The sequence below is a fragment of the Thamnophis sirtalis genome, unplaced genomic scaffold (assembly GCF_051295495.1).
Source record: "Thamnophis sirtalis isolate CommonGarterSnake01/CBP01778 unplaced genomic scaffold, rThaSir2_p1.2 scaffold_5, whole genome shotgun sequence".
Taxonomy (NCBI): Eukaryota; Metazoa; Chordata; class Lepidosauria; order Squamata; family Natricidae; genus Thamnophis; species Thamnophis sirtalis.
In genome coordinates this window covers 9,415,350-9,433,277 of record NW_028261385.1, presented here as the reverse complement: position 1 = coordinate 9,433,277, position 17,928 = coordinate 9,415,350, and the positions used below count along the sequence as shown (strand labels likewise).

At 46.0% G+C, this 17,928-nt stretch overlaps 1 protein-coding gene across 1 annotated transcript; it reads left to right on the top strand.

The window, feature by feature from the left end:
• The first annotated feature begins 508 nt into the window (after positions 1-508).
• Positions 509-14,995, top strand: ATP5F1A (ATP synthase F1 subunit alpha). The gene is made up of 12 exons (XM_087715282.1): positions 509-666; positions 4,800-4,878; positions 5,708-5,877; positions 6,702-6,875; positions 6,964-7,130; positions 7,393-7,541; positions 7,698-7,849; positions 7,944-8,168; positions 11,253-11,360; positions 12,356-12,500; positions 14,321-14,471; positions 14,681-14,995. Exons 1-12 carry the CDS (start codon positions 607-609, stop codon positions 14,760-14,762), a joined length of 1,662 nt encoding a protein of 553 aa, XP_087571408.1. The 5' UTR covers positions 509-606; the 3' UTR covers positions 14,763-14,995.
• Positions 14,996-17,928: the final 2,933 nt, after the last annotated feature.

Here is a 17,928-nt window from a genome sequence, read left to right as displayed (position 1 = left end):
GGCAGCGATGGAGAAGCCGCTCTCTGCGCATGCTCAGAGGCACTCTCCTCCGGCTGCAGCAGAGCCGCAGTTGACAACGAGCGGGCCACGTGCTTCTTTCCGGCTATTTCCCAGCATCAGGGGCAGGGCCACGATGCGTGCCACGCCCCCACGCCCTTCGGGCCACGCCCCTTCCAACGGCGGCGCTGTGCGGCCGTGCGCGCGGCCCGCGACTTTTCCGCCACGCGGGCCCGCCCCCTTTTAAAAAAAAAGAAACGTTCTATCTTTTAAAGAAAGCGAATGTTTTTTTAAACAAAAAAAAAGTCCTTTCCTCTCCTCCAAACAACAACAAAAAGCGAAAAATACAATTCTTACGGGAGCGTTTTGAAACCAGAGGTCAAGAAACATGAGGCGGGTGAAAGAAGTGCTTCCGGGTCGTCACCGCGGTAACGTTCAAGGGGCAAGGAGGCGTGGCCTCTGGCGGTTCCCGCCTCGGTCCACCTCCCACCGGAGGGGGCGGAGCTGCGGCCATTTTGCTTTCTCCCTCAGCGCCAGCCTGAGGCAGCCGCGGGTTCAGCGACAACCAGAAGCCGCGTCGTCTCTTCCTCTGCCCGGCTCCCCTCGACGATGCTGTCCGTGCGCGTAGTGGCCGCGCTCGCCCGGGCCCTGCCCCGCCAAGCAGGCTTGGTGAGCGAGAACGCGGGAGAAGGGCCGGTCTTGATGCAGCAGACGCCGCCATCTTGGGCTACGGCCTGGCGGTGACATTGACGCGGCGGCGTCCTCCGTGGCTTCCCGGAGCCTTTCGGGGCCTTCCCCCTCCGGTCCTTTCTTGCGGATCTCGCCGCTTCTCAGCCTCGCTTCACGCCCAGGGCGAGGCCTTTATGTCGGCCTGGCGGTGACCCCGGCAAGGTCATCCTTCTTCCAGGCTCCTCTCTGCAGCCGGGGGGCCCGGACAAGGAAGGGCTCAGGCCGTTTGACGCGGTCGAGAAGCGAGGCCGGAGGCCGTTTAAACCCCGGCGCCTTTTCTGGGGTGGGGTCGGGGGGCCGCGGCGTTGAGAGACGCGGCTTGTCAGAGGAAGGTCATCATCAGTGGGGCTGACTGGGACGCTTTCGATTTCTGGATGTGGATGATGGGTGGTGTTTTCCCGGCTACCTGGATGGAGGAGGGCTTGGATGGGGGCGGGGAAGGGGTTGTACCAGCCCCTACACCCCCCCCCATGCGTTTTATGACCTTGGAGGTTTTCTCGCAAGAGAAGCTGCTGCTCCTGCTGCCATTCATTACAGGTAGTCCTCGAGTTACGACCACAACGGATTTTAGAATAGAATGAACTAGGAATGAGAATAGAATAGAGAATAGAATGAAATAAGAAATAGAATAGAGAATAGAATAGAATGAAATAGGAATTAGAATAGAAAGAGAGCATAGGATGAAATAGGAATTAGAATAGAATAAATTAGAGAAGAGAGAATAGAATAGAAAACATGGAATGGAACAGAATTCTTTATTGTCCAAGTGTGATTGGACACCCAAGGAATTTGTCTTTGGTGCATATGCTCTCAATGCACATAAAGAAAAATAAAATAAAATACATTCATCAAGAATCAGAAGATACAACACTTAGTGATAGTCATAGGTTACTAATAAGCAATCACATTATACTAGGAAACAAAACAATATAAATTGTAAAGATACAAGCAACATGGTTATAGTCCTAAGTGGGAAGAGATAGTTGCTAAGTTGAAACGTTTGTTAAGTGAGCTTTGCGACTTTCCTTGCCATGGTTGTTAAGTGAATCGTGGTATTTGTTAAGTTAGTAACAGGGTTAAGTGAATCTGAATTACCCCATTGACTTGGCTTGTCTGAAGGTCGCAAATGGGGATTGTGTGACCCCTGGGACACCGTGACCATCATAAATGGGAAACAGGTGACACCTGTCTGAATTTGGACTGTGTGACCATGGGGATGCTGCAAAGGTCATTGGTGTGAAAAACAGTCATAAATCCCCCTTTTCAGTGCTGTTGTAACTTTGAACGGTCACTAAATGAGCTGTTGTAAGTTGAGAACTGCATGTATCTATGGATCATCTATAACCCCCTTTTTCCAATGAGTTAAAAGATTTTATTTTTGTTTGCACCCCGGGGACATTTCTGCACTGCAGGCTTGTTCTCTTGCTGTCTGCCCTGAAAGGCCAGTTTTGCAGGCCTCACTAGGCATTTGCTCCTTTTGTTTCAAAATCTGGAAGTGGAGAGCTGCAAGCCTTGGCTTAAATCTTTATTGAAGAGAATTATAAGCCTTTTTAGAAAAAAAAACTTCGGTGCATCGTTTTCTGCAGTTTTGATTATGCAGTATTTGCAGTAATGACTTTGCTGCTAAAAATTAGTCAGTTCTTGTAGGGTTTTACAGTAGTCCTCAACTTATGAGCCCCAAATTTCCCTTGTTAAGTGAGATTTGCCTCATTTTATGAACTTTCTTCCTGAAGTTAAGTGAACATAAGTATAATCTTTATTGTCATTGTACTTAAATACAATGAAATTGGTTATTCATTGCATGGGATCATTGCAATTGCATTCCAGCTTTAGCTAACATGGTTGCAAAGTGAATCTGGTTTCCCCATTGATTTTGCTTGTCAAAAGGTTGCAAAAGGGGATTGCATGACCAATGGTCGCTAAATGAACTGTTGTAAATCGAGGACTACCTGTATTAGAGGCATTCCTTCATGTGTGCCATGGCTTGAAAGTCTGTGAGCCTATCCTTACTTTTTCCAGTCATTGCAGTATTGTCTAGTCCAGTGGTTCTCAACCATTTCTTCATCACAGACCCTCTTTAAATACCTTTTGTTTCCATGGACCACAAAGACTTAACCCATTTAAAGCACTAGACTGCATCAAGTCTTTGTGGATCCCCTTATGTCAAGGCTGTCAAACTCCCAGCCCGTGGGCCACGTGTGTCATGTGCTGGCCACGCCCATGCCCATTTTAGCGAGGGGGGGGAGTCTCGATACATCACGTGACACCACCGTGATACTGTGATTTTGATATCCTCACCTTACATGTTGACATCACTGCCTCTCAGAAATCTGCCAACCACAGGTTGAGAACCACTGGTCTAGTCCAAATCGAATACATAGTATATTGAATTGATGGTTTGTCTCTAAAAAAAAAACCACTGTTTCTGAAATTGTTAAAAGTGGCAGCAAATGTTTGGGATGTATTTTTAATGGGATTTCCTGTGAGATAGCACTGCAAAAACTGTCCAGGTACACTTTAGATTTTAGACACAGATACCCTTAAGATTCCTGTTTGGACATTACTAGAGAATGAGGGCTATGAATAAGATGTTGCCAGATGAGGATTGTAAGTGAGCAGCCTTTTGAAATAATTTACCTTAAAGCTTTAATCCCAAGCTTTTGCAGAAACGAGATAGAATTAAATGCTTTTCAAATCATATACCTTTCATCTGTTCTGGTTCCTAAAAAGGGCTTTGGAGAGAGACCCTAATTGAACGCCACTCTTTAAAATCACCTCACATTTTCCTCTGGTATCCATGGCAAACAGATGAGCCTCATAATACACTCAGCTGCTTTAAAGAGCTGGAGAGTGATATTTGTATCCTACAGAGCCCTCTTCCAATTACCGTATTTTCACGACCATAAGCCGCACTAAAAATCCTAAATTTTGATCCAAAATCGGCAGTGCGGCTTATAACCCGGTGCGCTTTATATGTGGAAAAAGATCTCCCAGCTGCTTTGCTCCTCGCGACTGCAATAGATGTCCAGAGGCGGCTTTTGGGGCTGGTGGGGATTGGATTTCCGGCTCGGTGGCCCCTGTCGCTTCTGGACGTTGTGGGGAGCCGAGGAGAGTGTGGGGGGGAGCGCGCGGCGGTTCTTGGCGCTCTGGGAGGCGGGAGAGGCGCGCGGTTTGGTTTCTCCTCCCTGGGCGCCGATCCCCGTGTTTTTCGCATCGGGGCATGCTCTTGCAGCACGCCCCGATGCGAAAAACACAGAGATCGGGCGACGTCCAGGGAGGAGAAATCAAACCGCGCGCCTCTCCCGCCTCCCAGAGCGCCAAGAACCGCCGCGCGCTCCCCCCCACACTCTCCTCGGCTCCCCACAACGTCCAGAAGCGACAGGGGCCACCGAGCCGGAAATCCAATCCCCACCAGCCCCAAAAGCCGCTTCTGGACATCTGTGGCTCCCGGCGCTCCAGGAAGCACCGAAAGCAGCTGGGAGAGGCGCGCGGCTTGGTTTCTCCTCCCTGGACGCTGCAGCAGCAGCCCCAAACTCACCGATCCCAGTGCCTTTCGCATCGGGGCGCGCTGCAAGAGCATGCCCCGATGCGAAAAACACAGAGATCGGTGAGCCCGGGGCCGCCGCTGCGACGTCCAGGGAGGAGAAACCAAGCCGCGCGCCCCTCCCAGCCGCCCTCGGTGCCCCCCGGAGCGCCAAGAACCCTCGTGCCGCTCCTCGCGATGTCCAGAAGCGTCGGGAAATGTGCGGCTTATAACCCGGTGCGCTTTATATGTGGAAAAAGTTAAAAAAATTAACGTTAATTGATACTGCGGCTTTTAATCCGGTGCGGCTTTTGGTCGTGAAAATACGGTATTTTTAAAGTAGTATTCAGGTTCATTTTCTGTATTGCTAGTTGCTGATGCCTAAGTAAACAGTATCTATTCAGTACTCCCTAAGCAATTTTGTATATAAATAATGTATTCCAGTAAAGATCATTTCTGGTCATAAATGATAACTTTTAACTCAAAAGTTTGCACGGAAAATGAGATTTAAATTTCAAATAGAAGACCCTGTGGTTTTTCTTTGTCTTAGGTGTCACGTAATGTTTTGGGCGCATCATTTGTAGGAACAAGGAACATCCATGGCTCCCAAACAACTCTACAGAAAACTGGTAAATAGTGTGCAAATCTCTCTTTTGATTTAAGAAAAAATACTCCTGGCTTTATCTCTAAATTAATTGTGGTTCTCTTACAGCTTTTAAGTTATTTGACATTTTGCCATTCATTCATTCCATTTCTATAGCTGCCCAATTCAAACAAGTGACTTTCCCTGACATGTTGCAAACCATGGGTGCTACTTGGATTTATGTCCGAGTTCACCATTGTTCCATGGTTTTCTGGAATTTAACTAACTGTGCTTTATTTGAATTTCTGGTTTGAATAGAACTGTGCTTCAGTTCTTAAAGCTAATCAAGGCAAAAATACATTCTGAGTACTACAGATACTTGTGAACTTTGTAGAATTAAGAGAGAAAGTAATTTATTAGCTTAAGTACCCGATTCAGTTTGCCCACATTTACTTTTATTGTATATTTAGCTGTCTTGTACAGAGAACTTGGCTGTCTTGAAAATACCAAATTGGAATTGTGTGTGTAAACGAGAGTGATCTCAAGTAGCATACTCATTTTAGTAGATGTATGTAGCTTTAATACAGGTGCATAATCTGCACCTGTATTGAAGCTGTATTAACTTGATGTCATGGACTGAGAGCCACAAAATTTATAGTTCTCCAATTTTTTTAAGAACAGTTGTTTGAAAGCAAACAGGGCACACTCTGAAACTTCCAAATTTGTCTGCAGTAGAAACTTTTCCAGCTTGTACCTTTTATTTTGTTTTCTTTGTTGGACGGAACTGCCTGTTGCTTGACTTACAAAACGTGATATTTAAACCAGGGCTACTTTAAAAAAAAACAACACCTTAATATTGGTCTGTATTCTTCCAGGCACTGCCGAAGTATCTTCTATTCTTGAGGAACGTATTCTAGGGGCTGACATTTCGGCTGAGCTCCAGGAAACTGGGCGCGTGCTTTCCATCGGTGACGGCATTGCCCGTGTGTATGGCTTGAAAAATGTTCAAGCAGAAGAAATGGTGGAATTCTCGTCTGGGTTGAAGGTCAGTCTTCATATCCATATTTGGATACTAAAACTTAATTGTCATGATTTGGTTTTTCTCTGCCCATTGTATTATTGTGTGAAATGATGTTGCAGGGTATGAGTGACGGAAATGCCATTTAAAGCAACACCTCCATCAGGTGGTGTTAGCGGTTACCTCTGATTGCTAACCATTAACATTTTCATTTGACAATATATACAGAATATTTGCGGAACTATATCCTCATGGCAGTGCTCACTTATATTTTACAATGTACAGGTAGTCCTTAACATATGACCGGTTGCTTAACGCACAGATGATATTACCTCGTTTGGTAGTAATGAAACACCTGCAAGTAATCAACCAAACTCAAAGCCCTCATTTCAACCCTGAGCTACCAATATTCTCTTTTATCGGTGCTTAGTGACCCCTTAAAAGTTAGAGCAGACCCCGAAAAAGAAACTTGTGGCCTGGATTTGAAGTTGTGGCATTCGTGGTGTATCCACTATGACCATTGTCATTGTCCCATGGTCACATGACTGCAATTTATGATGATATTTCTAGAAAGTGGCATTTACCTCCACTTTCTAGGGAGAAAAATAACTCCCCAAAGTAACAATGGTTTGCTTTACAACCGCCACAAAAAAGGTAAAATTGCACATGGTGACCTGCTTTATAACTTTCATGACTTGCAACCCAACTTGTGGGCTCAATTATGGTCATACGTCAGGGACTACCTATTACATATTGCTCCTGTTATTTGTATGAATTGTGCTTTTTGGGAATCTTTACTATATGGGTTTTCCTAAGTGGAAACCCCCTAAATGGGTTTTCTCTTTTCTTAGGGTATGTCTCTGAATTTGGAGCCTGACAATGTTGGTGTGGTCGTGTTCGGTAACGACAGATTGATTAAGGAAGGAGACATTGTGAAGAGAACGGGGGCCATTGTGGATGTGCCCGTTGGAGAGGAGCTGCTGGGGCGTGTGGTCGATGCTCTGGGGAATCCCATCGATGGAAAGGTCGGTGTCGAAAGGCGACTGCTGTTACGGGTGGGGCTGTTGTTGAGGAGTTAATGTGATAGCATGATTCTGTTGCCTTGCTTTACAGGGTCCCATCACTTCCAAACTCCGCAGGAGGGTTGGCTTGAAGGCTCCTGGAATCATCCCCAGGATCTCTGTCCGGGAGCCCATGCAAACCGGGATCAAGGCAGTAGACAGCCTGGTACCCATTGGCCGTGGGCAGCGGGAGTTGATCATTGGAGACAGGCAGACTGGGTAAGAAATACGGGAGATCCTCTCCTAGCCCCAAGTGATCGTGGCTACTGTGAATTCTTAGCTTTTGGAATCGTCTTTACATGGGGATACGCCTGAGGGCATTTGATTCAAAACCCTCCATGGAGTAATGCAAAATTAACAGTAGGAAACCCTCTTTGGGATTATTCACCTTTCCAGTTTTTTCTCGACACCGAATTTGTAGGCCTCTGAGTTACTTTGGGGCAATAACATGTTGTTGACTGTTAACATGTTCAATTTGCAGCAAAACTTCAATTGCTATCGATACCATAATTAACCAGAAAAGATTTAATGAAGGAACTGATGAGAAGAAGAAACTGTACTGTATCTACGTTGCCATCGGTCAGAAGAGATCAACCGTTGCTCAGCTGGTGAAGAGGCTGACTGATGCAGGTACTGGCATTCCCTTCGCCCAAACCTTTGTGCTTGCCAAAATGTGCAGTCCAAAGCAGCCTTAAGGCTTGATGTTCGGCTGGGGGGGATGTAGGCATTTCTCTCCTGGCTAAGCTGCTTCCATCTTCATTGACCTTGGTCATCTCTCTGTTTCAGATGCCATGAAGTACACTATCGTGGTTTCTGCCACAGCCTCCGATGCTGCCCCTCTCCAATACTTGGCTCCCTATTCCGGCTGTTCCATGGGCGAATACTTCAGAGACAACGGCAAACACGCCTTGATCATCTACGACGACTTATCTAAGCAGGTTTGAACCTCGGGCTGGCCTCTGAATTTAGGGGACAGGGAGCCAGCTCTCCCTTGAGGCAGTAACAGCATCTGTGCTCTCTTGGGTTCAACAGGCGGTGGCCTACCGTCAGATGTCTCTCTTGCTGCGACGTCCCCCTGGCCGTGAGGCATACCCGGGCGATGTGTTCTACCTGCACTCTCGTCTTCTGGAAAGAGCAGCCAAAATGAACGATGCATTTGGAGGGGGATCCCTGACCGCTCTCCCAGTCATCGAGACTCAAGCAGGTGATGTGTCAGCCTACATTCCAACGAACGTGATCTCCATCACCGATGGGCAGGTAGGATCCCAAGGGAAACGAGAGCCTCTTAAGAAGGGCGATTAGCCCCAGGGGTGTTACTTCTCTCTGCACTACTTCTCTCTGCACTACTTCTCTCTTGGAGTAGACCACAGGTGTCAAACTCAAGGCCTGTGGGCTGGATTCAGTGTGTGGGGTGCTTAGATCTGGCCCGCGGTGCCGCCTTGGAAACAACCAAGGGACTAGCCCTCAGTGCCTAACAGCGAAAACAGAGCTCGGGAGGCCTGTGGTCGTCCCTCCCAGACTCCGTTTTCAGCCGTGACGGCCTCCTGCAACCCTTTGCCAGCAAAAATGGAGTTCAGGGGGAGTGCGTACAGCCCCCCCAAGCTCAGTTTTTGCTGCAGAAGGCCATAGCGGCTGAAAACAGATCTCGAGTCCATTTTCTCTGGCAGAGTGCTTGGGCCCCCACAGGCGCCCCCCGACACGAGTGATGCCAAGCTGGCCATGTTCCCCCTGGGCCCCCGAGATCAAACACAACCCTAATGCGGCCCTCAATGAAATCAAGTTTGACACCCCTGGAATAGACAGTATTAATGTTATGCAAAACCAACAATAGGGGAATATAGTAAGAAATAATAAGTCAAAGAAATTAAAAGCATTGGGTTTTTTTTTAAAGAAAATGTAGCTAAATCCAGTTTATACAGCTAGCCCTTGACTTACGACCACCATTGAGCCCAATATTTCTGTTGCTAAGCAAGATGGCTACTGAGTTTTGCCCCATTTTACAACCTTTCTCGCCACAATTGTTACGTGAATCACTGCAGGTATTAAGTTAGTAAGGTGTTAAGCGAATCTGGCTTCCCCATTGTCTTCGCTTGTCAGAAGGTCACCAAAGGTGATCACATGACCTCAGGATGCTGCAATGGTCAGAAGTATGAAAAACAGTTATAAGTCACTTTGGGGTGTGCCATGATAACTTCAAATAGTGTTGCAAACTAAGGCTTAACTGTAAGAAGAGCGATTGGGGTCCACTGTTGTTATTTTTAAATCCTGTGCTACTTCTCTTTTGGAGTAGAATTGGTATGATGCAAGGCCTAAATTAAGTGTTGTTAAAAAGAAAGTATAGTTGAATCTGGTTCATATCCACAACACTCCTTATTTTTCTGTCCGTACCAGCTGACCATCCATCCTATCAACATATTGTCTTATACACAGATACACTATATTGCCAAAAGTATTCGCTCACCCATCCAAATAATCAGAATCAGGTGTTCCAATCACTTCCATGACCACAGGTGTATAAAATCAAGTACCTAGGCATGCAGACTGTTTTTACAAACATTTGTGAAAGAAGAGGTTGCTCTCAGGAGCTCAGTGAATTCCAGCATGGAACTGTGATAGGATGCCACCTGTGTAACAAATCCAGTTGTGACATTTCCTCGCTCCTAAATATTCCACAGTCAACTGTCAGTCAACTGTATTATAAGAACGTGGAAGTGTTTGGGAACGACAGCAACTCAGCCACGAAGTGGTAGGCCACGTAAACTCGTCCAACATCAGTGTGTGACCTCACAAGAATGGTCAAAAATCCCCATAAACACACTCCTGAACCTTGTGGACAGCCTTTCCAGAAGAGTTGAAGCTGTTATAGCTGCAAAGGGTGGACCGACATCATATTGAACCCTATGGATTAGGAATGGAATGTCACTTACAGTAAGTTCATATGCGAGTAAAGGCAGGGGAGCAAATACTTTTGGCAATATAGTGTAGTTCTCAACTTGTAACACCAGAGGTGGTATTTGACTGGTTCGCCCAAATCATTAGCTCTGACTTCAAGCCGAGAGTAAACCAGTTCTCTGTTTCTGTGAAAGTGTGACACACACACACACACACACACACACCGCATTATACAAACCTTTATTTCTGCTTCGGAAGACCAGCTAATCCGGTGGCAGATTGAATTGCCGCTCCTCAGCTGTTTTCCTTGGTCCTTTCCTTGTTTTAAATGCGGAAGTTCAATTTTCTCTTAACTGTGCATGTGCGAGCAGCGCGCATCAGGCCCGCGCACACTCAGCGAACCGGTAGTGAAGCCGTTAGGATCCCACCCCTGCTTATGACCATAATACAACCTACCCATTACAGTTGTGAGTTGTGATGGTCAGCAGGTCACTCTTAAGAGTGACTCAATTTTATTGAGGCAGTCACTGATATTGAGTCTTTATTGATTAACCCTTGGGCCATATTACAGTGCAAAGTTCCAGAAACAAACTATTACTAAAATTCGATAAAAGCAATATAAAATAGAATTTGATGAAATACAACTTAAAATGAAATTGGAATAAAGTGCCATTTGAAATGGAATTGGAATAAAATACAGTCTAAAATAAAATTGGAATAGAATACAATAATTTAAGATATAGATAAAATATCATACAATTATATTTCGGTGTCACCCCTGCAAACATTAAGACAATGATTAAGCAAACACCATGGTTATTAACCAAACTCATTGTTCAGTATGTATACTTGCATCTCAAACCATCATTGTTGCAGTCAGTAATTGAATCACAGCTTGGATCAATCCGATTTTTCCCATGTAGGGAAAATACAGATTAGCTTAGTGTTTCATACAGCACCCCACGTTATGGTAAATACAATAGTGTCCTGTTATTGTACACTTCGATCAATATGCCATAACACCCAAAGACCCGTTTTATCGCATGGATTCTCCACTATATTTATACAAGCTTTAATCTTAGAGGTCATTTTATAAGCTAAACAGTTGTCTATATTCCATAAACTAGGAGGTATGTGTGGTGCACCTGATAAATACATTCTCCAGTTTGCTTATAATTGGTGCAACTGGGAGACTGTGAATTTTAGTCCCACTTCAGGCATGAAAGCCAGCTGGGTGATTTTGGGCCAATCCCCAGGAAACAGTTCTAGTCCCAGCTTGGGTGTGAAAGCTGATTGGGTGACTTTGGGCCAGTCACTTCTCAGCCCAACCCGCTTCGGAGGGTTGTTGTGGGGAAAATAGGAGGAACAAGTATTAGATATACTTGTCACCTTCTGTTGTGCATAAAAATCATAAAAGGCGCTAACTAAATAAACCCCTTTCTCTGGCAGATCTTCCTGGAAACGGAACTGTTTTACAAAGGTATCCGTCCAGCCATTAACGTGGGTCTGTCTGTGTCTCGTGTCGGTTCTGCTGCCCAGACGAGAGCCATGAAGCAGGTATGTATAAAACTTGTCGTGGAAAGCCATCATCAACCACTTCATGCGTTTGAGACCTAACACATACATTCCAAACAGGTTTCCCAGAGTCTTATGACTGGGGCAGTATAAAAATTGTGGTGCCAAGCATGATTTTGGGCTAGCCTTTTTATACCTCAGGGAAGGTTCATCAAAGAAGTTAAGCCAAAGGAAGAGAACGATCCACATTCTGACAAACAGACTTCAGGCAATGCCCCTTATTGCAGCAGCTGCTTTCATAAAAGTACAAGACGCTTCTAGACAGATCAGAAAAACAATTTAAGCAAGGAGGATGTAACGTTCTGAATGTTTTTTGTAATCGTTCCAGAACAAGAGGGACAAACTTTTAAGTTAGGAAAGGCTGAATGGGCACTTAAATCAGCAATTCAGGAGTACTGTGTTTCGGCACCAGGTCTTTTTTTTGGGGGGGGGGATCTGCTGACCACACATTTGCGCACATCCCCCCCTCCCCCGGGCCTCTTTTTCATTATCAGAAGCCTTCAGGAACTTCTCCGTCTGGCAATGCCAGCAAGGCTTTCCTGAAGGCCTCTGCAAGCCAATAACAGGGCTCCAGATCAATTGGCTAGAGAGGCCTTCAGGAAATTTCTTTAGAAAAGGCCTCTTCAGCCGATAACTGCTCTGGATCGATCCAGAGCTCTGTTATCGGCTAGAGGCCTTCAGGAAAAGCCTTGCTGACTGCAGCAAAAGAAATGGGCCGAGGTTTGCGAGGCCTGGCTACAGATAAGTAGTAGGGCAGCTCTATCCCCCACCCTAGCTTAATTTTTACCTGTGCACACCAGAGTGGGCAGGGCCTTAATTAGGGCTTATTTTGGGCTCACATGTAAAAATCGAGCTAGGATTTACTTTTTGAGTAGGTCGTATTTTCGGAGAAACACGGTAGTTGGCAGCTATTAAAAGCTGATCGCGCGTGCAAAGTTCCGTCTGAAACTCTCTAAGCGCATCATCCCATTGTGTAGGTGGCCGGAACCATGAAGCTGGAGTTAGCCCAGTACCGTGAAGTTGCTGCTTTTGCCCAGTTTGGATCCGATCTGGACGCTGCCACTCAGCAGCTGCTCAACCGTGGTGTCCGTTTGACTGAGCTGCTTAAACAAGGACAATACGGTAAGAGTCCCTTGGTACCCGTGCCGAGTTGCCGTTCGGAATTGTAGTCATCGTTACTTCCTTTTGTTTTTTTAATCCTTTGGAACAGAAAGTGTGCCAACATGTCGAGGGCATCTCACTGATTTACAGGTAGTCCTCAACTTACAACCACTTGCTTATTGACTCTTCAAAGTTACAACGGCACTGAAAGAAACAGAGTTGCGTGACCATGGTCACGTGACCAAAATTTGGTCACTCGGCAACTTGCATGTATTTATGGCAGTTGCAGTGTCCCCAGGGCCATGTGATCACTCTTTGTGACCTTCGTCAAGGGGGAAGCCAGGTTTACTTAACAACCGTGTCCTTAACTTAACAGCTGCAGTTGTTACTAGCAATAAGGAAAGAGGTCATAAAATGGAGCAAATGTCATTTAACTATTTCACTTGTCGATGGCAATTTTGGGCTCCGGTTATGGTTGTAAGTCAAAGGCTACCTGTATGCAATCTTTATCCTTTCTGTGCAATTCTCTACCATTATGTCCGGCATAGTATGTTGTTTGACCTCAAATAATTGTGATTTTTTTGCCTTGTGGGGTTTGTGCAATTATAAATAAGACACAGCCTGGCTACATATGTAAGCCAGTTTCTGGGTATCCGTGTGACCAAGGGATCAGCCACAAAAACTGAGGTCAATGAAGAGTAAGATACTCTCTTGATCAGCGGTTACCAACTGATTCACTGGTGGTACATGAGAAAATTTTGGTGGTCCACAGAAAAAATATTTGCATTTTTTATTTTGCACTAAATCAGAGGTCCTCAAACTACGACCTCTGGGACGGATACGTGCAATGAACGCTTATGTTGCTGCAGAGAGTCTCCCCCTTCGGGGTCTTTTTGTGCAATTCAGTGGGGGGAAGAAATTCCGACTTGGGCTCTGCTTTAGCCTCCTGGTGAGGGGCTTTGGGCAAAGGCTGGAGGGAAGTGCTGCTGGTGGCAAAGAGCCGGAGGGCCTCGTTCCAGTGGGACTGCATCATGGCCTGGAACTGGCTGACCATCTCAGCCTGCTGAGCCTCCAGGCGCCCAGTACCTGGACTTGCACTCCCACAGGTCTTCCCTCTGCTTGGAAAGCCTACGCTCGTCCTCAGTGAGTTGCTTCTGCTGAGCCTCCTTCTTGGTCAGATCCAATTTAAACTCAGCTGTTTTGCCAACTCTTTCTCATGGTGGCTGCTTAGCTCCAACCACTGCTTCCTGTTGGGGCCCTAAGGAGCCCAGGAGGGCAGGCAAGGAGTGCCTGGGAGGGGAGGGGCGAGTAGAGGTTGGCGAGGCGCTGCTTGACGTGAGTGACATCGAGTTGGCCCTGACCACCCAGTCACATGACCACCTAGCCACGCCCACCCAGCCAGTCATTAGGCAGATCATATTAGTGGTCTGCGGAATTTTAAATTATTAATTTAGTGGTCCCTGAGGTCCGAAAGGTTGGTGAGCCCTGCTCTTGATCACTTTCGTGAGCATTATGTGTGTGGGAGAAGAGCAGGCTGAGCTGGAAAGCAGAGTTAAGCATGTAATCAGTTTGGAGTCATTGCATTGCGACAAGAGATCCAAGTCCTGCTCCCCTATGAACCACCTTGACCCTTACCTAGTGCCAATTTAGCTTTGACTGTTAGTTGACTAGATTCTTGGGTATAGGTAGCAATAAACTCTGTGCTTTGAACTCAGCAAATATCCCTGGTTATTTGCGCCTTACATAGTATCAACCTTTTACGTCCAATCACATTTAAGGATGTAGTTTTGTGTGCTTTGTGGTGAGCTGCTCTGGACTTTGATGTTCTCTCTCTCTCTTAGTTCCCATGGCCATTGAAGAACAAGTTGCTGTTATCTATGCCGGGGTCAGAGGCTATCTGGACAAGTTGGAACCTAGCAAGATCACTAAGTTTGAACAGGCTTTCCTTGCTCACATTATAAGCAGCCAGCAGCCCCTGCTCACCACAATCAGGTAAGGGGTCCATGTGGATCCCTAAAAGGTTGGCCAAGGGAGCGAAGGCTAAAAATATTTGCTTCCTGGTAGACCATTCATTCATTTGCGATTTTGACAATTGCAAGTTTTGCAGAATATGGTGGGGTGGGGAAGGGGCTGAAGAAGGGCCTCTCTTCCAGTTTGTTTTGGTGAGAGTTGAAATTCATTCCTTCTTTTACTTTTGACAGGACCGAAGGGAAGATCTCTGAGCAAACGGAAGCCAAGTTGAAGGAAGTTGTCACAACTTTTCTGTCTACATTTGAAGCATAAAACTTTCAGAAAGTTCCGTGCACCAGGATACCCTCTGTCGCTGACTGCTGGTATTGCTTGAGTTCCATTTTTCCAAAGACTTTAAAAAAAATATGTGTGAGATGAGTGTACAGGTGTCACTGAGAACTTACGGTTCCATGCTAGCCCTCGAGGACACAGTCCTCACCGGATCTAGTTGACCGCTGGCAGGATTGTGTACAAACCACATAGCAAATAAAATCTTACAAACCATAGCAACTCTGCTCTTGATTCTTTTCTTTTAGAGTATTGTAGCACTTCAAAGCATGAAAATATTTTTCTTTATATTTTGTATTGGTACTGGAGAAACCTTTATAGCTTTTTTTGAGGGGTGGTGGTGGTAATGTAGTCCTTGGCTGCATTAACAGAGGGATAGACTCAAGATCACGTGAAGTGTTAGTACCACTTTATACTGCACTGGTAAGGCCACACTTGAAATACTGCATCCAGCTTTGGTTGCCACAATATACAACAGATGTGGAGACTCTAGAAAGAGTGCAAAGAAGAGCAACAAATGATGATTAGGATTCTGGAGACTAAAACATACAAAGAACGGTTGCAGGAATTGAGTCCAGTGTAATGGAAAGAAGGACTAGGGAAGACATAGCAGCATTCAAATATCTAGAGGGCTGCTACAAAGAAGAGGGAGTCAAACTATTCTCCAAAGCACCAGAAGGTAGTACAAGACATAATGGAGGAAAACTAGTTGGGGCCCGCCAACAGAGTTGGACAGTGAGAAGGTTGGGGAGGAACATGGGCCAGTCCTGGAGTTTGAGGAAGGCTCTGATGAGGGCTCTGCGTTGGAGGCAGAGAGCGGGCCAGGGCCGTATGACAGTTATCAGCTGCCATTGGAGTCAGGCATCAGTGAGGCAGACGAACAGCTGGAGCCTGTTCCCAGTGTGCGCGTGCGCAGAACTGCCAGGAGAAGGGAACAGCTAAGGAACAATGGTCAACTTGGGAGTAAGGCCACAGGTGGATGGTGAATGGCCCCTCCCATAGGGAATAAAAAAGGAGCAAAAGGGGAGGGGTATTTGCAGGAGACCATTCATTCATTCCTACATTCTTGCCAAGTATGGCGTCTGAAAGATATCAGCCCAGCCACTCTCCAAGCCTGATAATTGTTGGTGATTGAATTATCTTGAAAGACTCTGGGTCGGGACTTTGCTGGAGAGGGATTCACCATAAATTAAAAGGGTTTAATCGGGACGAGGTCTTGGCTTCATGCTGCTGGAGGAGCCTGGGTCAGAACACAGTTACTCAAGGTGAGATCCAACTTAAACGTAGGATAAATTTCTTGACAGAACAATTAACCAGCGGAACAGCTTGCCTCCAGAAGTTGTGGGTGTTTCATCACCTGAGGTTTTTTAAGAAGAGATTGGGCAGCCACTTGTCCAGAATAGTATATGGTCTCCTGTTTGAGCAGGAGGTTGGACTGGAAGGCTTCCCAAGGTCTCTTCCAACTCTTGTTCTGTAGCTTTTACGGGTAGGTGCAAGGAACCAGAATCACAGATAAGTGTACCGTATTTACCAGAGTATAAGACGCACCAGAGTATAAGACGCACCAAGGTTTTGAAGAGGAAATTTTTAAAAAAAAAAAAGCTTTTGCACTGCAAACATCCCAAAAATGGCCCATTTTTCATGAAAATGGCCCCGGATTTTTTTTCAAAAAAGGGCAGGAATAGCCCTTAGGAGGCTTGTTAGAGTGCTTCTGGGGAGTGGAAGGGCCAAAAACAAGAAAGGCCCATTTTTTCACAAAAAGGGGCCCGTTTTTTGTCAAAAAAAGGGCACAGATAGCCATTAGGAGGCTTATAGACTGCTCTTGGGGGTTGAGGGGGGGCAACATTGAGCAAAAACTGGCCCATTTGGTGCTCATTTCTGCCCTCCCCTGCCCCCAGGAGCTCTCTGAAAGCCTCCTAAAGGCAATGCACGGCCATTTTGGTGAAGGGAGCGGAGTTTTGGGAGGCCAAAAATGCTGTATTCAGTGCATAAGACACACCCAGATTTTCAACCTCTTTTTTGAGGGGGGGAAAGGGTGCGTCTTATACTCCGAAAAATACGGTATGTTTATTGTTACTCTGCCCAGACAAATTGCACTTTCTACAGAACAACTAGATAAGCAGTTCCAAGGTTTAGGGAAGGTCTGCTTTCTGCCATTCCTCTCTCTCCTCTACTACAGCCTACTCAGTCTTTTAAATCCTCCCCTCACTTTAGCTCCGGATTCCACCACAATAGCACATTTAACACCTAGTAGGCACATTTACCTAGTTTACATATAGGCTAACCATAATGGGGTTTTACTTCTGACTTTAATAAGGTATCCCCAACTTAAAACCATTTCTTTTAGTGAGCGAAGTTACAACGGACACTGAAAAATGTGATTTGTGACTATTTTTCACCTGATCATTGCAGCGTTCCCACAGTCACGTGATCTAAAATCCAGATGTTTGGCAACCAACTCATCTTTATGATGGTGGCAGCATCCCAGGTTCATGCCATCACCTTTGGCAATCTGGCTAGCAAGCTCAGTGGGGAAAGCCAGATTCACTTCGGAACAGGGTTACTAATTTAACAAGTGCAGGGATTCACTTAACAACTGTGGCAAGAAAGGCCGTAAAATGAGGCAACGCTCAACATCTGTCTCACTTAGCAGCAGAAATGTTGGGTTCACTTGTTGTAAGTCAAGACCTTACTATAACTCAGCTCCTGCTGGGAATGAATGTTTCAGGGTCTGAAGTCTTCATCCTGCCTACTTCATATAGCAATAGCCCTTAGACTTATATACCACTTCACTGCTTTTAAAGGCCTCTCCAAGTGGTTTATAGAGTCAGCATGTTGCTCTCAACAATCTGGGTCCTCGTTTTACCCACCTCGGAAGGATGGGAGGCTGAGTCAACCTGGAGCCAAGTGGGATTCGATCTGCCAAATTGCAGGCAGCTGGCAGTCAGCAGAAGTAGTAGCCTGCAGTACTGCATTGACCGCAGTCTTCCAGTATTTGAGGGGCTGCCACAGAGGGTTCCACCACAAAACCGCGGTAGACTAAAGCGCGCTCGACGAAAGCGCGTACGTGACGTCATCACAGCGCGATGAAAACAGCACGCTGTGAGCGGTAAACTTAAAATTAACGTGTGAATCTAAACCTAACCCCCCC